This window comes from Macrotis lagotis, chromosome X (genome assembly GCF_037893015.1).
Source record: "Macrotis lagotis isolate mMagLag1 chromosome X, bilby.v1.9.chrom.fasta, whole genome shotgun sequence".
In the NCBI taxonomy this organism is placed as follows: domain Eukaryota; kingdom Metazoa; phylum Chordata; class Mammalia; order Peramelemorphia; family Peramelidae; genus Macrotis; species Macrotis lagotis.
Genome location: NC_133666.1, coordinates 435,958,889 through 435,980,441, shown reverse-complemented (window position 1 = coordinate 435,980,441; position 21,553 = coordinate 435,958,889). Strand labels below are relative to the sequence as shown.

The 21,553-nt window shown below is 34.3% G+C and overlaps 1 protein-coding gene across 3 annotated transcripts in view; it reads left to right on the top strand.

The window, feature by feature from the left end:
* Nucleotides 1–21,553, top strand: part of SPIDR (scaffold protein involved in DNA repair) — a 546,668-nt gene that overhangs the window by 131,184 nt on the left and 393,931 nt on the right. For all 3 annotated transcript variants that reach the window (XM_074206957.1, XM_074206956.1, XM_074206958.1), the window contains one exon: nt 15,429–15,682. In XM_074206957.1, coding sequence (XP_074063058.1) covers nt 15,429–15,682 — 254 coding nt within the window. The remainder of the gene's footprint in view (nt 1–15,428; nt 15,683–21,553) is intronic.

Sequence of the window (21,553 nt, the reverse complement as noted above, 5' to 3'; positions counted from 1 at the left end):
CTAGTGACTAAGCCAGGACTTAAACCCGATCTGGATATCATGGCAGATTTTGTAGTATATCCTAGGAAATCTTGGTCTAGATTTATTTTGATTTTTGGAAATCAATTTACAGCGCTCATTTAGGAGAATTGTATTTTAGCATTTATTTTTTTAATTATTTGTTTTGTCTTTTATTGTTATTACTAAAATATATCAAATTGAAAAGTACATGTGATATATTTTAGAATTTTCATATATGAGTGTTTTATTTAAGGAATGAGGAAAAAGGAAATCTTGGATTTTTAATATTTATACTTTGCAGTTCTTATCTAAGTATCCCCTTTCACCCAGAAGTTTTATAGTCTAAAATTGAAGAAAAATCATCCCATATAAAATTTGCTTAATCGTTTTTGTTATATTTTGCTTTTCAATTAGATTAATAAAATTCCTCAATCATTTCCCAAAGAATCAGTCAATAAACATTTATTAAATATCTACTGTGTTTTAGGCACTGTTTTAAGTCTTGACTTCTACAAATTTAAAAAAAAAAAAGACAATTTCTAGCCTCCTCCAGCAGAGGAAGACAATACACAAAAGGAAACTGGGGGGGGGAAGATACCCCAAGGAGGTGACAAAGCTAATTAGTCAGTTGGAAGATTTAGAGATAACTGACCTGGGTGCCCATAGGAGCTTTCTGCTTTGACATTCAGTCAAAGAGGCTTCAGAGGTAGTGATACTGTTGAGGTATTTGTTTTAGAGCTGATTTGATTCTGCAATGTAAAGATATTCCTGTGATATAATGAAAAAAGTTCAGAGGAAATTAGTGAGGTAGAAAATGAAGAAATCAACAAGAGGGATTAATCTTTCTTTAGATTTTTCCCCTAGTCTCAAATTATTAATTGTAATTTTTAAAATTTATATTCAAGTATAACTGACATTTCTTCCTGGAAGAATATATCTCACAATTAGAAAAACACTGTTATTAGTGATAGTTAAAATTTTAAAGTATGCTTTTCCTGTTGATTGAACTCTGTAGCATTTTGTTATTTCCAAGTAAATAATACTAGCGTGACTTAATAAATCAAGCCCAAGACAATTTTGTAGTCACATGGGTTTTAAAATCCTCATCCAAATAAAACAGTGTTTTGCCTCAAATACACAATTGGGGCCAAGTCCTTTTATGAGAGTGGAATCTTTCAAGAACTATGACCTATCCTAGTTTTAGAAGTACTTCTCTCAATAAGATGCAAATTTTCATTTTTCATGCTATTACAAGAATGGCAAACTGCCAGTCTTTCTTTTAGAGGAGACTGATTCTCTCATAATCATGGACTTGTCCACTGTAGCTAATAAAATTCCAAGGAGCATATTACTTGAGTTTTAGCTATTGAAACAATGATTAAACAAGCATTGTGAAACATTAAGCCTCCTAAACTCCCTAATCTTCAATTCCTGGGTGTCTCTCTTTTTTTTTTAAACCTTATGGTTATAGAAAAATGCATTGAATGACATGACTCCTCCTTTCTGGACAATTCATTTCACCTATCCTCATGCCTCCTTTCCTTTGTTGACAGTTAAATATTCACTCCCCTCTCAAGTATTTTGACTGGAACTGTTTTCTATTGAAAACTTGTTCTATTATGGTCTAGTTCCCTGTATTTAGAGTTCCAGGGCTTGGTTTTTGTTTGTCTTCTAACCAGTAGGGCTATAAATATAAATCATTATTCCATCTCACATTTCTTAACATTAGGACTTTAACATTTACCTCCTTCCATCCTCCGGGGAATCTTGGGGAAATCTGTGTTGCTAAAATTTGATCCTTTAAGTGTTCATGTTGATAAGAGAGGTTAATGCAATAAAGCCCCACGGAATTCAGAAGTCAGAAGCACCTCAACCTCCTGAACAAAACCCCAAACTTGAAAGTAGTCTAAAAAGGGCTAGGCAAAAAATGACAACAATCACTAATGGAAGGGTTATGAAAGGAAAGCCACACTAATACATTGTAGATGGATTTGTGAAATGGTAGAACCATTTTGGAAAGTAATTTGGAATTTTGCAAATAAAATGACTAAAGTATACATACCCTTTTAACCAGAAACTCCATTATTGGGCTTATTTCCTAACAAATCCTGGGGTTCCAAATATATTGCAAAATATTTGTTTCCAGCACTTTTAGATTAACTAGATTAACATAGATTAATTTAGAGTAATATGAATTGGACACAAAGTAGATACCTATACATTGGGGAATGGCAGAATAAATTGTGGTCCATAAATTTAAGTAGTATTACCATGCTGTAAGAAGTAATGTATGATGATTACACAGAGGCATGAAAAGGTTTATATAGACTGATAAATTATAAAGTAAGCAAAGCCAAGAAAACAGTGACCTACAGCAATGTAAATGAAAAGAACAATGTAGGGGCAGGCGAGGTGGTGCAGTGGATAGAACACTGACCCTGGAGTCAGGAGGACCTGAGTTCAAATGTGGCCTCAGACACAGTTCAAGTGTGGCCACCTAGCTGTGTGGCCCTGGGCAAGCCACTTAACCCCATTGCCTTGCAAAAAAAAAAAAAAAAAGAACAAGGTTATCAGAAATAAATGTAACAAAATTGTAAAGCTCAAACAGAATTTGAGTGAAAAGATATAAGAGTGTATTCACAACTTTTCAGGGAGGTAGGAAATCCACATTGCACATGTTTTCAGACTTTTTCAATGTATTGATGAGTTGTACTGATTTTTTTTTTCTTTCCAAATATTATTCTCTTATATGGGCAGGCTCTCTGGGAAAGGAAAGAAGAGACACATGCAGTACTATGGTGATAAAAGAAACAGAAAATATCAATAAAGATAAAATAACAATCATAATACCTATGTCCTAAAGTCATGGGTTTTTTTTTTACCTCATAGATTCTCATTCAGAGGCCTTTTGTGTGTCTTGTCTTTTTTCTTTGAATGAAGATTTGTGATTTTATTGGAGTAAGAAATTCCCAGTGAGGAAACTACTAATGCAGATGGCTACGTACTCTTCAATATGCTGTGTTAAAAAAAATTTCTGTGGAAACATCAAAAGACTATATGATTTAGCCAGTGTCACACAACAAATGTGTGTGCCAAAGACAGGACTTGAACGCAGTCATTCTTTACTCTGAATTGTATTCTCTCATCACTCATTATTGTTGCTTATTGTTTCTTATTCTTTTATGCTATGTTTTAATAATATTTTATTTTTTCCAATTACATATAAAGACAATTTTAAGCATCCATTTTTTATAAAATTTTGAGTTTTAAATTTTCCTCCTCTTTCTTCCCCCACTCCTCAAGATGGTAATTTGATATAGATTATATATGTATAATCATGTAAAACATATTTCCATATGAGTCATATTGTGAAAGAAGTATTGTTTCTTATTCTTAAGAAATTCGGTATTTGATGGAGTCTGAATGCAGATGGATGTATACTGTTTTTCACTTTTTTTCATAGTTTTTTCTTCTTGTTCTGCTTAAGGTTGTCTTTACATATAATTGGAAAAAAATAAAATGCTATTTAAAAGGATAAAAAGTAATTTGTTGTTGTGTTTTCTTGCCTAGTATGGATTAAATTAGTGAACAGAAAGAAATACTTATTTGTGAAGTGGTGATTCTTAGATATAAAAGACTGTTAAAAGGAGGCAGTAATGTGATAGCCAGCAGCCCAATATGTGAATTTAGTCAAGTCATATAATCTTTTGGGACTCCAATTTCCCCATCTGTAAAATAAGGAGGTTGAACTAGATGCCCTCTAAGGTTGTTTTCAGCTCTCAATTCACATTGGATTTATTGGAATCGAGAAAAGACAAGGGGCGGCTAGGTGGCGCAGTGGATAAAGCACCGGCCCTGGAGTCAGGAGTACCTGGGTTCAAATTGGGTCTCAGACACTAAATAATTACCTAGCTGTGTGGCCTTGGGCAAGCCACTTAACCCCATTTGCCTTGCAAAAAAATCTAAAAAAAAAAAACAAAAACAAAAAAAACAAGAAAAAAGACAAAAAAAAATTTAAAAGTAGAATAATATCAAAGTAAAGTAGACTAAATAAAAGGGATAATATAGTAGGTAAAATATAAAAGAAAAATATAGTAATTCAAAAGTAGATGAAGTAAAATAACATCAAAATGGTAACTGAAAAATGCTTTTATATACATATTTATATGTATGTGAATTATTTTATGTCTATACTTTGATGTATATTTATATATACAAATTATTTATCTAGTATTCATATGCAATCCCTAGTTTACTGATGAAGAAAGGGGATGAAACAATAGGGATGAAAAATCAAACAGTTACTTTTACAATAGAGTCAGGGTGAGAAGCCAGGTCTTATGACTCCAAGTCTAATGGTGTTTCCAGTGTAGTACCTTTCCAGTACATAATGATGACTCAAGAAAAAAATTAAATTCTGCTTTTTGTATTTGGGAGAAAATGGTAGAGTGAATAAAGAAGTTGTTTCCAACTCATTTAGAATAGACTTTTCCTCTGCCATGCTGTTTGTGTGACCTTGCTGTAAACTTAACTTTGGTAACCCTATGCTCTCTTAAATTTCACTAATCTTGATAGAGGAAATATTTTTGCTTGGGAGAGTTCTATAGAAACAAAATCATATATCCTGACAAAAAGCTTTGGTAAAGCAACGAGTTAGAACAGTGAACCTAGAGTAAAGTAAACCTAAGTTCAAATCCAGCCTCAAACATAATAGTTGGGGCAGCTAGTTGGCACAGTATATAAAGCACCCAATCTGTAGTCAGGAGGGCTTGAGTTCAAATCGACCTCAGACACTTAATAATTACCTAGCTGTGTGACCTTGGGTAAGTCACTTAATCCCACTGCCTTTGCTAAAGCAAAACCAGACCAAACCCCCCAAAAACTTAATAACTGTGTGATAAGTCAATTAATCTTTTGGCCTCGGTTTCCCCAACTGTAGAATAGTGCCTACTTTGCAAGGTTGTTGTAAGAATCAAATTACATGATATTTGTAAAGACACATAGTAGATATTATATAAATGCCATAATATTGATAATTGTTATATTTAGATAGACTTATTTACATACTTAAAAATTAGAGTTCTTTATTGAATTGTTCTTGTGTTCTTTGTTTTTTGTGATTCTATGGACCTTAGCAAATCATAGTTGCTTTGTTAGCAAAGATGTTAGAGTGGTTCGCCATTTTCTTCTCTCATGGATTAAGGCAGACAGAGGTTAAGTGACTTGCCCAGGTTCACACAACTAGTCAGTATCTGAGACTGCATTTGAACTCAGGTCTTCCTGATTTCAGGCCCAGTGTTAGAGCCACCTAGCTGCCTCCATATTGAATTATATAACTATATAATTTTTAAAGGAGAAACGGAGCTTTCAGGGGAAAACAAAATGTGATTGGAAAAGCCTATCTCACAGTCCAGTAGCCAAGTTTTGAGTCTGTGTCCTTGGATAAAGGCACTTTTTGACTCCTTATTTTACAGATGTATGCATTGAGGCCTATAAAAAGTGAAATCTTCCCTTACTTCTGTCTTTCCTGACTCCTTAGTGAATGCCTCTTCTCTAATCAATTTTCTGTTTCCTTTGTGCCTTGCTATCAATCAACATATTGTTTTACTCTAAAGTTTAATTGTGTTCTAAAAGTTCATCTTTGAATTATTTTCTTTCTTTCTTTTTTTTTTGAAACTCCTTAACCTTTTGGTTGGGAAGATTTTTTTTTTCCCAGTATGCAAACAAATACACCCTGTCATCGCCTGCTGCCAACCTGTTCCTTGAATTTTTCAGTTGGGAGGCTTTGAAATGGACAAACATATTTGTGGAACAGTAATCCTTCTGTTTGTTTTCTTGCTACCTTTGAGGAGGTCCCTTTGACTAAGTAGTGCTTGTCTGGGGACTCCTCAGCCCCCTTGGGGTAGACAAACACTGTGAGTTCTTTTTGTCCCTTCTGATTATCCTGGAAACAAGTCATGTAATGTGACTGAAGATGTTTGAAACATATAGATGATCTTTATACTCCTAACAGGGTTATAAACTACATTCTGCACTTACATCCCTAGGCCACCCTAGATGTGGATGGGAAAGGAGTCAGTTTTCTTTTAAGATAGAAAATCATTGCTCATGCTGCAAAGGTGAATATACTACAAAACATGTCTTCATCTGCTTCTCCCCTAGGCTTGGAATGATGAGCTCTCCTGCTGAACCATGACTGACCTCTTGCTGTTGTGACCCTTCTTGCTACCTTTGTCTCCCTCACTAATAATGCCCTTCCTTGAGGACATGGCCTTTATCCTTCCCTATCTTAAACTTTTCACCCTCATTGACAGGGAAATTTTTTTTTTTTTTTTTTTTTTTTTTTTTTTTTTTAGTTTTTGCAAGGCAATGGGGTTAAGTGGCTTGCCCAAGGCCACACGGCTAGGTAATTATTAAGAGTCTGAGGCCACATTTGAACTCAGGTACTCCTGACTCCAAGGCCAGTGCTCTGTCCACTGCGCCACCTAGCCGCCTCCTGACAGGGAAATTTCAATCCACTTCTTTTAACCCCGAAAACTGCCCTTTAGCTTCACCTGTTCCAATGATTTTTTCCATGTGCAGAAATGTTGTCTCTAATCTTGAAATAGAGATTTCAGAAACAAAAGGGTGCTTTTTGGGACCTAATTGATATGTCCTGAATATTCTGATGTTCATTTGGATTGACTGGGAAGTGGGAAGAGCTGAGTTTGGAGGGAGACCAATGCTTAGTGGAGGCTTTACTGGGTGTGTAGCTAGTTAAACTTGTTTACCTTTAAAAAAAAAAAGGGAGGTATTCTCTTGAATATTTGAGAAATTGTACAGCTTTTATTTCTTTCCTTGCTCATTGTTGTGTCTAAAGTTTCAGTAATTCAATAGTGCTCTGCTCCCATCATTTTAAAAAAATGGAAACCTAGCTATAATTTATATGGTATTTTTCCAATCCTCCATCCTCCCCAATTTATAGATGTGGGAACTGAGGCCTAGAGAGGATCACTTGCTCCAGGTCATGCTATCCCGAAATAACTTTGTAAGGTAGGTTGCTATTATAATTACCCCTCTACCTAGGGTCACATAGTAATAACAACAATAATAATAGTATTAGATAACGTTTCTGTAGTGCTTATATTTAGATAGTACACTCTAGTAAGTAAGAGCTTCATAATTATTATCTCACTCAGTCCTGGCAACAACCATAGGAAGTAGGTGCTATCATCAAACCCATTTTACAGAGGAGGAAACTGAAACAAAACTGACATACCCACAGGCACACAGCCAGTAAGTGTCAGTGGTTTGATTTTAATTCTAGACTTTCTGAGTCTAAGGCTCAGTACTCTATCTCTTGCACTTGTTATGAGAAATATTTATCTAGTGCTTTCTGTTTACCAGGAATAGTGCTAATCACTTTACAATTATTATTTGATTTGATCCTTACAATAATACCCCATTTTTTAGATGAGGGAACTGAGACAGATTATGACTCATCAATGGTCATACTTTTGTCAAAGTTTGTGTTAGTGGTGCTGACTGAAAAACACTGTGTACCCTAACAGCAATGTGGGGGTGATGATCAACCTTGATGGACTTGCTCATTCCATCAGTGCAACAATCAGGGACAATTTGGGGCTGTCTGTGATGGAGAATACCATCTGTATCCAGAGAAAGAAATGTGGAGTTTGAACAAAGACCAAGGACTATTACCTTAAATTTAGAAAAAAAAAAAACCTGATGTCTTATTGTCTGATCTTGTTATGTCTTATACTTTATGTTTCTTCCTTAAGGATATGATTTTTCTCTCCTCACACTCAATTTGGATCATAGTATACCATGGAAACAATGTAAAGACTGACAAATTGCTTTCTGTGGGGCGTGGGGGTAGGGAAGTAAGATTAAGAGAAAAATTGTAAAACTCAAAATAAATAAAATCTTTAAAAAAAGTTTGTGTCAGTGGTCAAATTTGAAGAGAGAGAGAGAGAGAGAGAGAGAGAGAGAGAGAGAGAGAGAGAGAGAGAGAACAAAAGAGAACGAGAACAAGAACAAGAACAAGAATGAGAGAGCAAAAGAGAAATAATGGTCTCTCATTACTCTATCCAGTGAGACACTTAACTGCCACAAACTTTACCTCTTTACCCTTGGTTTAAAATTACCAATCATCTAGACAAATAAGTTCCTCTCAAAAATTTAAAGAACATATACTTCAGTGTTTTATAAATATGTTTACTTAGATAAATATATGTATATCATCCATAGTAAGCACTATAGATATGTTAGCTAATATTGTTATTATTTTTTCTATAATACTGGGATTGCTTTTGATATTTAGCTAGAATTGAATCATATATGTGTGAGAAGGAGAGAAGGGATTGAATACAGGATAAACTACTTCTTTTGAAGAAGTATTATCTAACATTTCTTTTCTTATTCTGTATATACACACATACATGCACATGATGTCTATATCTATATCTATCAAAGATGAAAAGGGCCCTCGGGATATCCAGTCTAATCTCCCTCCCCAGTATATGTAGACTAGGAAATTGAGGTGTAGAGAGGCTGACTTGTGTCACACAGCTATTGTGTGACAGAGACTGGACTTTAAGCAGGTCATTTAAATCCAAGCCTTATACTCTCTCCACTCTACTACATGGTATCCAGACCATGATCAGGTCACACTTGGTATTCTATTTAGTTTTGGGTTTTAGGAAGTGCAATAACAATAAACTGTGAAAGAACCCACAGTCATTTAATGACACATAGACTTTCTAATTTCATTTTTAAGGGGTGGGGGAGGGAATTATTCTATTTTTACCTGAAGAATGGAGTTTCTTGGCTTTTTTTTTCTTTTTCTTTTGGCAAGGCAGTAGGACTTGCCCAGGGTCCCCCAACTAGTAAGTTTCAAGTCTCTGAGGTCAGATTTTGAACTCAGGTCCCCCTGACTTAAGGACTCCACTACACCCCCCTAGCTTCCCTTCTTGACTTTTTTTTAAAGATGATAATATACTTAATAATCTTACTCCTAAATATTTCACCAAGCTTTTCTTTCACCAGAAAATTGTATAAGGAATAGAGTTCTTAGATAACTCTCATGTCAGCTGTTTTACCATCTTTCCTCGCCAAAATAAATTGAGTCCTGTATAAAGTCCATTACTATACTTCTGTTGTCAGTTATTACCTTTCTTTCAAGGGCTCAAAACATCTTAAGACTATTTCCTACTTCAGTAACATATTGGCATTTAGAGAAATAGAAACTGAGACATAGTGAGACAAAATAACAAAGGATTCCATCTCCCCTGGAGGCAACAGAGCATAAATTCATTTTTTTCCTTTTTTTTTTTTTTTTTGTTTTTGGAAGGCAATAGGATTAAGTGATTTGTGTAAGGTTATACAGCTAGGTAATTTTTAAGTTCCTGAAGTCATATTTGAACTCAGGTCCTCCTGACTCCAGAGCCAGTGCTCTAACCACTGCACCACCTAGCCGCCCCGTATTGATTTTTTTTAATAGTGAACTTTGTTGTTTCAAAAGTTTTGTTTTCCTGAGAGACATATTTTTGTTAAGCAGGTATAATTGACTTCATTTCTTTGTAGTGTGCTTAAATTCCTTGGAATAGAAATTTGAGTGAATCTGGTGCTAATATAGAAACTAACACAGCCGTAGTTCCATTCTGTATGATCTCATCATGTCTTACAAGCTCTACAGGTTTGGGCCTGGTCAAAAATTGGTTAGAAGATCTTTAAGAAAAAAAAACACCCTTCTCCAGGATGTGGTAGAGATCATGAGCTCTGAGTCAACATGAGCCAACACCCAGATGTGACATTGGGGGCACTAGGTTTCACAGGTTTCAATCACAGTATCCTTCCAACAGATGTATTTATAAAACTAAAGATATCATACTAGTGCTTTTCCATGAAATCTAAGAGGAATAAAATATTATTTCACTCTCTTTCTCCCCCTCTCCCTCAAATAACCCTATTATAAGGTGCCTATAATTAGGCCTTATTTTGGGTTAGTTTTTTTTCTCATTCTGTGTTATACCTGAATGGGTGTGGTTCTTGGTACCTGGTGTTTGTTTAGCTTAGAACAAGGACCTTTAGGCAGAAAAGTGAGATTTCAAAATGAAGTGATCATTAATTACATTGTGCTGCATTGTACTGTTGCCCTGAACCTGACCTTTGAATTTAATCTTTCTATAAATTTTAAGGATTAAAGCTTTCAAGTCTGAATATTTAAAAAGCTGTGTGTTTCATGTTTCATTATTTCATTTGTCATTGCGGTTAGCTCTACATGCAGGTTGCTTCTTAAACTTGAAGCTTTATTTCTGACTCTAAGATACCACTTTTGCTCCTATATGTGGCAAATTTTTAGACATGAGGATTTATAAATGCTCTATTAATATGAATTGTTATTGACATTCTTTGACATGATGAGAGTAAATGGTAGAATTTATTTTAACATTATAAAGATTTTATCCTTTATTCAGGATAATTTCTTCTATTGGTTTGTTATGAGCACTTTTGATAAATTAAATAGTAACAAAGATTGAAGAAGTAACCTCCAAGAGTACTTAATAAAGAAAAAAAAGTATGTATGTTCCCCATTTATATTAATATAATATTTTCTTTGATTTAGAAACTTGGAAAAAAGATAATTCCTCAGTCTTGATATCATTTAAGAGTGTTAATCAAGAAATGAGTAGAATTAAGAATTGGGGAAGGGGGGAAGTCTGTGTGTGTGATTTTACTGAACAATATACTGTTACATAGAAACTTAGATTTTTAAAATATAATGCTAAAATGGCCCTTAAGCATTATCCAGTCCAACACCCCCCTTCTTTTATAGGAGCTGGGGTGGTTAGGTGACTTGTCCAGAGTCACACACACACACACAGAGAATAGCCAAGCCAAATTTAAAATCAAAGTTTCTACCAAATCTTTGATCTGTTAGGTACTTCTTAGAAGCGCTTGAGCAAATAAGTGGCAATATACTCTTCCCTATTGGTAGACATAATTGAACATTGAATTTGGAGTTGGAAGAAAAAAAAAGTGGCTTCATATCACAGTTCTGTAGAATTAGTAGTTATGCCATATCATTTCCCTGATCTTCATTTTCCACATTTGAAAACTGAAGATAGATTGTTAGAAGGAAAGCATTTTACAAACTGCAAAGCAATGTACTTTATATTACCATATGAATTTTAATAAATTTATACTTTTTCTTCAAATATGTCTTGTATGGAATCTGAGTTTTATCATAAAATTATTTTCAGTGTATGTATATTTGAATGCACTTAGATGTCTGTAGTCTTCCCTTTTCTATTCCCCATCATTTTAGTGGCTTGTATCTAGACAAATATGGTATGGGAAAAATTTTCTTTTAGCAGCAGCTAGTTGGCGCAGTGGACAGAGCACTGGCCCTGGAGTCAGGAGGACCTGAGGTCAAATTGGCCTCAGGCACTTAAAAATTACATAGCTGTGTGGCCTTGGACAAGCCACTTAACCCTATTGCCTTGGAAAAAAAAACCAAAAATTTTTTTTCTCTTACTTCCCTCTTCTTTTTGTCCTTCTGTGTTTCCTTTTCTGGTATTTTATTTCTCCTTTTCCTTTTTTTCTTTTCCCAGACTATGCTTTAGGTCTGCCAATACCTTTAACTTGCCAGGGACCATTGCTTAACCTTTCTGGTAGAACTTAGGTCAAAAGAGGGGGCTGACTCCTGTTACATCAGTACTCATGCTGTAGTCTTTTGGCAGAGCCAAAGTAACCTGATGATTAAATTCAGTCCAACCTAGCATTGCTTGACTGCCTTGAGTATGTGTTATTTCTTAATATGTATTAAATTAAGGTTGAAATATTGTTAGTTGAATAAGCTCACATATGCATGATGAAAGATTTGTAGACTGTTTTCATGCATCTTGTGTATCTCTTCCTTATGTACCTCTTGGCTCAGTTTCCACTCAGACTGAATATCCCTTGCACACAGTTGATGTAATATAATATGCTACTGTTCATGGTTACAAGTGAATCGTAGTAGAACTGCTACAGTAGAAGTGATAATTTTATATATTGTAGCAGAATATTTTCAAATTAAAGTCATTTTAGCTTCATATGAACTTTCATAGTTAACTAGAAACACTTTGTTGGGAATTTTTAGTGGGTGTATTCTGATTTAGTGCAGTGTGGTTAACTTACTATGGCTGTCCCATGAATACCCCTCTCTGAACTTGCATATTTTGCTTTTTTCATATTGGAGTCACACGTTCTGTGATCATGTTGAAGAATTGTAAATAGGGTAATAATGTCCTAGAATTTATGATCCATTTGATTGTGTTATATTATAGTAAAAAGGGCACCTAGACTGAAATTAGAAAACTTGGGTCCATGGGTCCTCTCATTCATTCTTCATCAGTGATCACTGCTGTCCCAAGGTTCCTTTCAATCTTTAGTCCAGGGAGAACATCCTTGGATCCATGAATATATTTCAGGATACTTGTGAATATAGATGGAAAAATATATTTTTATTTTCATTGACCTTTAATTGAAATTTAGTATTTTCTTTAATTATTTTTAGAAACATTTGATAAAGGTCCAGAGACTTCACCAGTGTCAACAGATGGAATCCATGATGAAAAAAAAAATAAGAACTTTTATTCTCATTATTTAGCAACTTGGCAATTGTATTTGGTATAATTGGTATTCTTTGTATCTCCTCCATATAGTCCCTACTGAAGAACTTTTCACTCAAAAATTCCAGGTTGTTCCTTTTTGCCTCTAGACTAAAAATAAACACCTCTGTAATACTTTTAAGGCCCTTTACAACGTAGCCCTGATGTGTTTTTCCAATGTCTTTGAGTATTTTTATCCCTTTTATACTCTGCATTTCAGCCAAACTGACCTTCTTTCTGTTCCTTGCACATGTCCCTCCATCTTCCATCTCAGTGTCTTCATACTAAGCCACACACTATGACTGGAATTCCCATCATCCTCATGCTTACTTCATTGAATCCCTCAATTTTTTCAATACTTAGCTCAAGCCTCTTCTACTTTAAATTTTCCTTGATCTACTACAAATGCTAGTGCCTTGCCTTACCTCCCAAACTACTTTTAACTGGTATTTAACTCTATTATTCTCTGTATAGTTTTTTTAATGAATATATATGTGTGTGTATATATATATATATATATATATATATATATATATATATATATATGCTTTTTGTTTTCCTTGTAGAGGGAAAACTTTCAGTGAGAGAAATCAGTCCTATATTGTTTACCTCAACTATTATGTTAATTTCCTAGTTGGTCTCCCTGTTTTTAAATTTTTTTTTCCTTTACTCCATTCTCATATCCTCACTACTCTCAATTCACTCTACACATTATCAAATGATTACTCTTATTTGAATATATAAATTTGGTTAAGACTGAACATCCCTTAGTTCTGGGGTAGTTTTGAGTTGTTTTAGTTTAGGGAAAAAACTGAACTGTATCTGTATGATCATTAAAATAGATCCCAGAGAAAAAGACTAATAAGGTTTTTCTTTCTCCATACCTTAAAGTTGCCATTTGGAATTAAAAAATATTTTAAAGACCCTTAGTTCAAAAGTTCATAGAGCGGAAAGAAAGAACCTCAACATCATTGACTCACAATTTCTGACCAATATGTTGCCAAAGAAATTAACAAGTAATGTTAGAATGACAGAGATGATATATAGACTTTCTTTTTTTAGACTTGGGCATTCAAATACCTTTGACATGTTTTACCAATGTAGTCATTTTTTTTTTTGCTACCAAATATGCTTGTTTGTCTTTCCATTTTTATTTGTATAACCCTCTCATGCAACTGGAATAAGTCATCTTTTTGAAAGCTTTCATTGGATATCCTTTGGTTAACTTTGAGAGAGAAGCCGGGGAAAATACTGGAAAAAATAACAGTATTTTCAAAGAAAAATAAAAAGTAAACCTTCACTCTGGTACTAGAAACCCATAATTCATTCCAAGTAATCCTTTTATAGTAATGGTGATTTAAGGAAAGAGGCAAAATTTCCAAGGAACAAAAATCTTGCACTACTGTCAGGTTACTATGTAGGAATGAGCAACTTACCATGAACTGCAAAGTTTTTATTTTTCCATGTTGAAAAACATTTTATGTAAAACAGTCTTGTCATCAAACTGCTAAAGATGACAGTCCTAGTCTTGAGCCCCTCTACTTCCTCTCTCACCTTCTAACCCCAGCATATTACTTAGAAAATGGAAAATTGATTTCTCTCTATTAGAACCTGAGGCCTGCATTATCCTAGAGGCAGAGGAACAACACTGATACCTCTATAAAACCAAGGTCAGGAATTAGCATATGATTGCACAGCTGAACTTGAAAACTTAGGTTGAAGGCACAGGGCAGGAATTCTGGAATCAAGATGATATTTAATAGGAGGGTAGGTACTGAATTCACTAAGAAAGAAGACTTTTTTATTTCCTTATTGAGAGATTGTCCAAAAGTCTCACATTGAGAAGCCCCCAAAATACATTTTACAGAAACCACAACTTTTGCTAAATTTTTCTTTCCAATATTATATCTTATTCTGTGATTTATTCACTGTTTCTTTTTTCTCCCAATAATGCATTTAATGGTCTGTTCATGTCTTTCTATTTTGAATGACTTTCAATCCATAGTTTTTCATAAATTCTTCACAGAGAGCTTACATGGCAAGTCAGAGATTCATGCCACTTGTCCATATTTTTGGACTTTTCACTTGAATATATTTCTGAATCATCTTTTCTTGTTGATGTCCAAAATATTATTTTCATCTGAAATATTAGGGATTCTTGTCATTTTTGTAAAAAGAAATATAAGCATATTTTGTTCCCCAGCCAACCTTGTTTTGCAGAAATGTGGGAGTGTAAAAAAAAAAAAAAGACTAGATTCATAATTGGAAGACTTGAATTTGAATCTTGGTGCTAATATTATTTGTATGACCTGAAGTAAATAATTTTGTCTCTCCAACTTCAGTTTTCTCATGGGTAAAACCAGATGACCTGTTGGTTGCTTCCAGTTCAGAAAAGTATGGAATTGTTATCAAATTCTATAATAGTTTTTTTTGCTTCTAAATAGAGATTGTAATAAATGTATAGAATTTTTAATGTCCTTTTGAATAGGCCTTTTACATTTCTTAAGAGATCTAGAACAGGGGCAGCTAGGTGGCTCAGTGGATAGAGCACGGACCCTGGATTCAGGAGTACATGAGTTAAAATCTGGCCTCAGACACTTAATAATTACTTAGCTGTGTGGCCTTGGGCAAGCCATTTAACCCCATAGTCTTGCAAAAATCTAAAAAAAAAAAAAAGACAAAAAACAAAACAAAAAAAGAGATCTAGAACAACAGTAATATACACACATATCAGGTCATCTACTGATTCAGTTGCATTTCTCTTCATTTCTTTAGATGAGTCCCACTGAAATTTTGGAATATTCCTCAGATGTGGAAAATCAAGAAGACATAAAAGATGTGTTATCCACCAATTTAGAAGTCACTCAAAAATACCATTTGAATTTTGAATTAGATTTAGAAGAAGACAAAGGAACACCTGCAAGTGACTGGATAAAATCTGCAAAGGTCCTTTTACATACTCCCAAGAAAGAAACAGATAGGGCTCCTAAGACTCCAGAAGATTCTGCCAAGAAAAAAAAGCTATTAAGGTAAATTTATGACTTTTAAATTATTTGACTCTTATAGTTTTCTCTTTTACAAGCCTAGTTTTAAAATATCATGGGGGGGTTTTAATTTAGGGAAAAATTTAAGGGAAAAATGGCAGAATAAGATTGCAGTTCTTATAAGCAATTAAAGAATGGCTCTGACCTGCATAAGAACTTCTCCAAGTTGAGTATTCACAATTTTAGTACTAATCTCTCCATATTCCCTTAAATTCAGAGACCCTGCTCGTTTCTGGTTTCTTGCTGTCTTTTTGACCTCTCCTACTCAGTGTCATTATTATTGCAATTGATCATTATCAAAAGCAAGTATCATATGTGTTTTCATGAATGCATTTTGACCAGTGTTGATGCAACATCCATTTTTGTTAGTCATCAGTTTATATAGTAAAACTATGTCAAGCAATTTGATAATAGTTTAGTGGAGCAAATATTCTCCATTGATCTTAAGGTGACATTTTTCTTCATCATTTCTAAAAATATATGATGAAATAAAGGCTCTTTTATAAGTCTTAAAATCATTTCACTGTAGACAAGTCATCTAAACAAGAATTTATTAAGCATCAGCTATGTGCCACTGTATTATGGACTGGATAAGCTAGGTTGCTTTTGATTCTGTATAGAATTTTATGTCCTATTTAATCAATAGATGCTTCATTTCTTTAGAGATACCAGCACCTTATCTGGCATCATGTTTGACTCTTTTCTCTCCCTCACATGTCTGTTCATTTGCGAAGTCCTGCTTTTCTACCTCTTTGCAGTATCTCTTTCACCAAACCCACCCTTCTACTGCCATTGGATCCCTCTTTGTTCAAGTCCTTATCTCTTTTCATCTAGACTATATAATACATTCTCATTGATCTTCCTTTTTTAGTCTGTCTCTTCTCTACTTAATTTTCTGAATTGTTACCTAAACATTCTTCTCTGAGATCCCCCATGGTCAAGCTGTTTCTCTATTCAAAGACCTTTCATTGACTCCCCTTTATCTGCCTACTGGAGAGGCACTATATTATAATGGAAGCTGTGTTAACTGAAGAATCAGATCAACTGGATTTATTTCCCAGCTCTGGCATTTACTAAGTCTGTGATACTGGACAGGAAACTTAGTCTTTGTAAGCCTCAGTTTCCACTTTTGTAAAATGATGATAATGAGTGTACTACACATTTAACAATGTAGTCAAAAATTGTCAGAAAAATGTTTCTGAAACCTCTCTCTCCAAGATCACCAGCTCCTAGAAAGTCATTTACATTTGCTGCTTCACTTCCTTACCACCCACTCATTTCCCAATAACTTTCAATTTTTTGAAAATCTCACTATTGAAACTTCTCTGTGAAAACTCTTGAATGTTATTTCTCAGTTCTCATTCTCCTTGATGTCTTTGTAGCTTTTTGACACTGATAACCTTATCTTTTAGCTTTGATGACTTTATGCATGGAGTGTTACTATCTCATCATTTGTAACTGTAACACTGGGAGTGGGGTACAAATTCCCTTTTCCTTATATTTACATATGAACTAAGTAATTATATTTTATATTTTTGGAGTTCTGGAGTTGCTTACATTTATGGGTGTCTTCATTCAAAAAGTACTTATCAAATATCTACAATGTTTAAGGTGTGTTGGTCTATACACATGCTACTAGCTTTGTGACTATGGACAAGTCACTTAATTGCTCTGAGGTTTGGTTTCCTCATCTGTAAAATGGAAATAATAATTTTTTCTAGAGTCTTTTGCTGCCAGTCATGACAAATACCCAATAACATCATAGAAAATGAAATATATCTTTTCTTTTTTTTAGGTTTTTTCAAGGCAAATGGGGTTAAGTAGCTTGCCCAAGGCCACACAGTTAGGTAATTATTAAGTGTCTGAGACTGGATTTGAACCCAGGTAACTCCTGACTCCAGGGCTGGTGCTTTATCCACTGCGCCACCTAGCCGCCCCGAAATGAAATATATCTTAAGGAACAGAAAGATTATTGATGTGGATAGGAATCATTTCAGAATTAGTTGTCCATTACTTTATAGATTAATCTGAGAAAAGATCAAATCAGAAGGAAGTATAAGAGAGTCAGAGTACAATTACAAAAACTCTAATGTGGTCTATTTAAGCAAATCTTTGACTCTGAAAAAAGTAGAACATGGGTAAAAGTGACTATCTGCTTTAAAAAAATTCTTATTGTTCTTTGAAGTCTTCACATCATAATTATTTCATATAGCCACTCTGCATTGAATCTTACCTTGTGACAAGGGAAAACTGTTGAGCAAAAATATTTATTCAGTGCAGTGACCCCATATAATAATTATACAGTACCCTTTCCTAGTACTGTTCTGGCTATCTTCCAAGAGAAAACTTCTTTCTTTATCTCTTCCTTGGTACCTTCACTAGTTTTTCTGTTACTTAAAAGTTTTACTTCATTTTAGTGATCTTGTTTACATTGCTGTGGCCATATATATTATTTCCTTGGGTCTGCTTATTTTGTTCTTAGCCTAAATCTTCCCATGTTTTTCCTCTGTTCCTTCAATTCATACTATACAAGAGAATTCCATCATAGTTATCATATCCATTATGGTACTGTATAGCTAGGTGGTTCATTTTATAGTGTACTGGGCATGGAATCAGGAAGAATTATCTTCCTGAGTTCAGAAATTGGTCTCAGACACTTACTAGTTGTCCCTGGGCAAGTAGTATTTTTGCCAAGAAATCCCCACTCAAGGTCTCAGAGAATTTTATTTGACTGAAATGACTGAACAACAATACTTATTAGTCTTTTTTTCCCCAACAATTCTTCAACTATCAATGTTTCTAGTGCTTTTGTACCATTCTAGCAATGTTGATATGAAAGTTTTGAAATATGTTAGATTTTTTATTTGGAATATATAGGACGGAAGTCTTTATATAGGACTGTCATCCCTGTGATAAAATCCCTGGGTCAGAATATGGACAGAATTATCATTATTTCTAGACCATTTCCTAACTCCACCATTTTCTGTATTTCTGTCTGTATTTTCTCACAGTCCCTCCAACATTAGCTTTTCTCTTTTCTTGTCTTCTGCCATTTCGACTATGAAGTGAAGCCTCAGTTATTTTAATTTGAATTTCTCTTATTATTAATGTTTTGAAACTTATTTTCATGTGGTCATTTGATTTTCCTGATTTTTGCTTGTCTGATCTGTTTTAAGAATCTCCTTTCCTGTTTTTTTTTAACAGGACCAAATAATTTTGATGGTTAAATAAACTACAGTGCCTCTTTATTACCACTTTGATCAAATATAAAATCTTCTATTTGACTTTTATAGCCACCAAAGTGATTTTCCTAAAGTATAGATCCAACTATGTCTTTCTTCTACTCAATAAACTCCAACAAATTTTGACACTCTAAATATGTTGTCCAAAGACCATCAAGTTGATGTATATTTCTATAAGAACTGAACCTTGTCAGAAATGACATTCTTGCCATCAGTGAAGCTAGAAGAAATGAAGAGTTCAGTGAAGGTGATAAGGAATACCTTTAGAATCAGGTACAAAACTATACACTTAGCATAATGATATTCTGTCCTCCTACCCTTACACCTTATTCTTGAACACTTACTCTTCAATCTACTGCCAGTGGCCTGCCTCCTGACTGTTCCACAAACATGAAAAGCCTTTATTAACCCCTCTTAATTCCAGTGCTTTCTCTCTGTCTTATTTATCCTGTACATTTCTTACTTTGTTTATATTTCTTTGTATTTTGCCTCCCTCTTCAGAATGCCCTTCTTGAGGGCAGAGATTGTCTTTTGCCTCTTTTAGTAACCCCAAGTTGGCTCATAATAAATATTGATTGATTGAAAACATAAAATCTGACCTGTACTGACCCCGACTCTATTCCTCACCCTCTGACTTTATCATGCCACAGAAATCTCCTCCTACTGGAAGTTCACTTTACCTTAGGATTCCTGTATTCCTGTGATCCTTTCCTTTGATTGTCCAGATCTTCCCTGGAACTCCATTTTTTTTTAATAAGGCAGTGGAGTTAAGTGACTTGCCCAAGATCACACAGCTAGGTAATTATTAAGATAAGGTTGTTTTTGAAGTCAGGTTCTCCTGACTCCAGGGCTGGTGCTCTATCCACTGTATCACCTAGCTGCTCCCCAGGAACTCCATTTTTTTTTTAAGAAAGATTTTATTTTTTTTTGAATTTTACAATTTCCCCCCTAATCTTGCTTCCCCCCCAACCCCCACAGAAGGCAGTCTTTTAGTCTTTACATTGTTTTCATGGTACGCATTGATTTAAGTTGAATGCGATTAGAGAGAAATCATATCCTTAAGGAAGAAAAATGAAGTATAAAGAGATAGCAAAATTACATAATAAGATAAGTTTTTTTTCTTTTAATTAAAGGTAATAGTCTTTGGTCTTTGGTTCAAACTCCACAATTCTTTCTCTGGATACAGATGGTATTCTCCATCGCAGACAGCCCCAAATTGTCCCTGATTGTTGCACTGATGGAATGAGTGAGTCCATCAAGGTTGATCTTCACCCCCACGTTAGCTGTGTACAATGCTCTTCCAGTTCTTCTCATGTCACTCAGCATCAGTTCATGCAAATCCAGGAACTCCATTTTAAGGAGAATGCTCATTTCAGCCATGTCTTCATTCTTTCCTGACTCTCCAAAATTTTTCTTCTCACTTGGAGTAACTGTTATGTATTGCCTTCCCCCATTAGAAAATTATCTCAGAGAATATTGTACACATTATCAACATTGTGAGTTGATCAATCTTGATGGATGCAGGTCCTCTCAGCAGTTCAGAGAACTAGGCCATCCCTGGGAGAACTGTTATGGCCAATGCCATCCACATCCAGACCAAAAAAAAAAAACAAAATAAAACTAAACAAACTACAGAATCTGAATGAGTACTATGTTCACTTTTTAAAAATTTATCGTATGTTTTTCCTTCCTATCCCATGGTTTTCTTTCTTTTCCCTTAGTCCTAATTCCTCATACAGAAAATGACTAAAATGTAAATGTGTTAAACACAAATGTCTATGTACAATGTTCAATAAGCTGTTTGCTGCTGAAGGTAAGGGAATAGTAAGGGAAGTTGGAAAAAATTATGTAACTTATAAATATGCATGTGGATGAATGTTGACAAACTTTCATAACATGTAATTGGAAAAATAAAATAAAATATCAATGAGAAAAAAAGAAAGCTATCTCTTAGCAAGTATAGGAACCCATCTTATTTTCTGCTTGCATTTGTACTCTGAGCTCTTAGTACAGTATCTGACTCATAGTCAGCACTTAATAATTGCATCTTGACTTGATGTCTTACACCTTTCTTGCCTCAAAGGAATCTAACATTCAATGACTCTGACCTTCTTTTTATTCCTGGATCACGATACTCTTGTCTTCCATCCCCGCACATTTTCACTGATTATCCTTCATGCTTGAAATTCTCTCCCTTCTTGTGTCTGCTTCCTGGCTTCCATAGTTTCCTATATGTTTCAGCTTAAAACCTACCTTGTCTAAGAAGCCTTACTCAAGTCCTTCTTAATGCTAATTCCTTCCCTCTGAAATTATCTCCAATTTATCCTTTATATTTCTTGTTAGTCTTATAAACTTTTATTGACGAGACTGTATTATTAAGATTTATTACTATTATATATTACTATTATATATTGCATAATCACATTTATATTTTATTACATATTTATAACAGATAATAAATTTATAACATATATTTATAATATAGTTTAAGATTATATATAGTGCTCTCCTTCCTTCACTTATGCTTCTCATTATTTCCTTTTAGACTTTAGTACTTCTGTTTGTCTAAATAACTTTAGCAATATTTTACATAACTTATTATAAAGTTAACCCT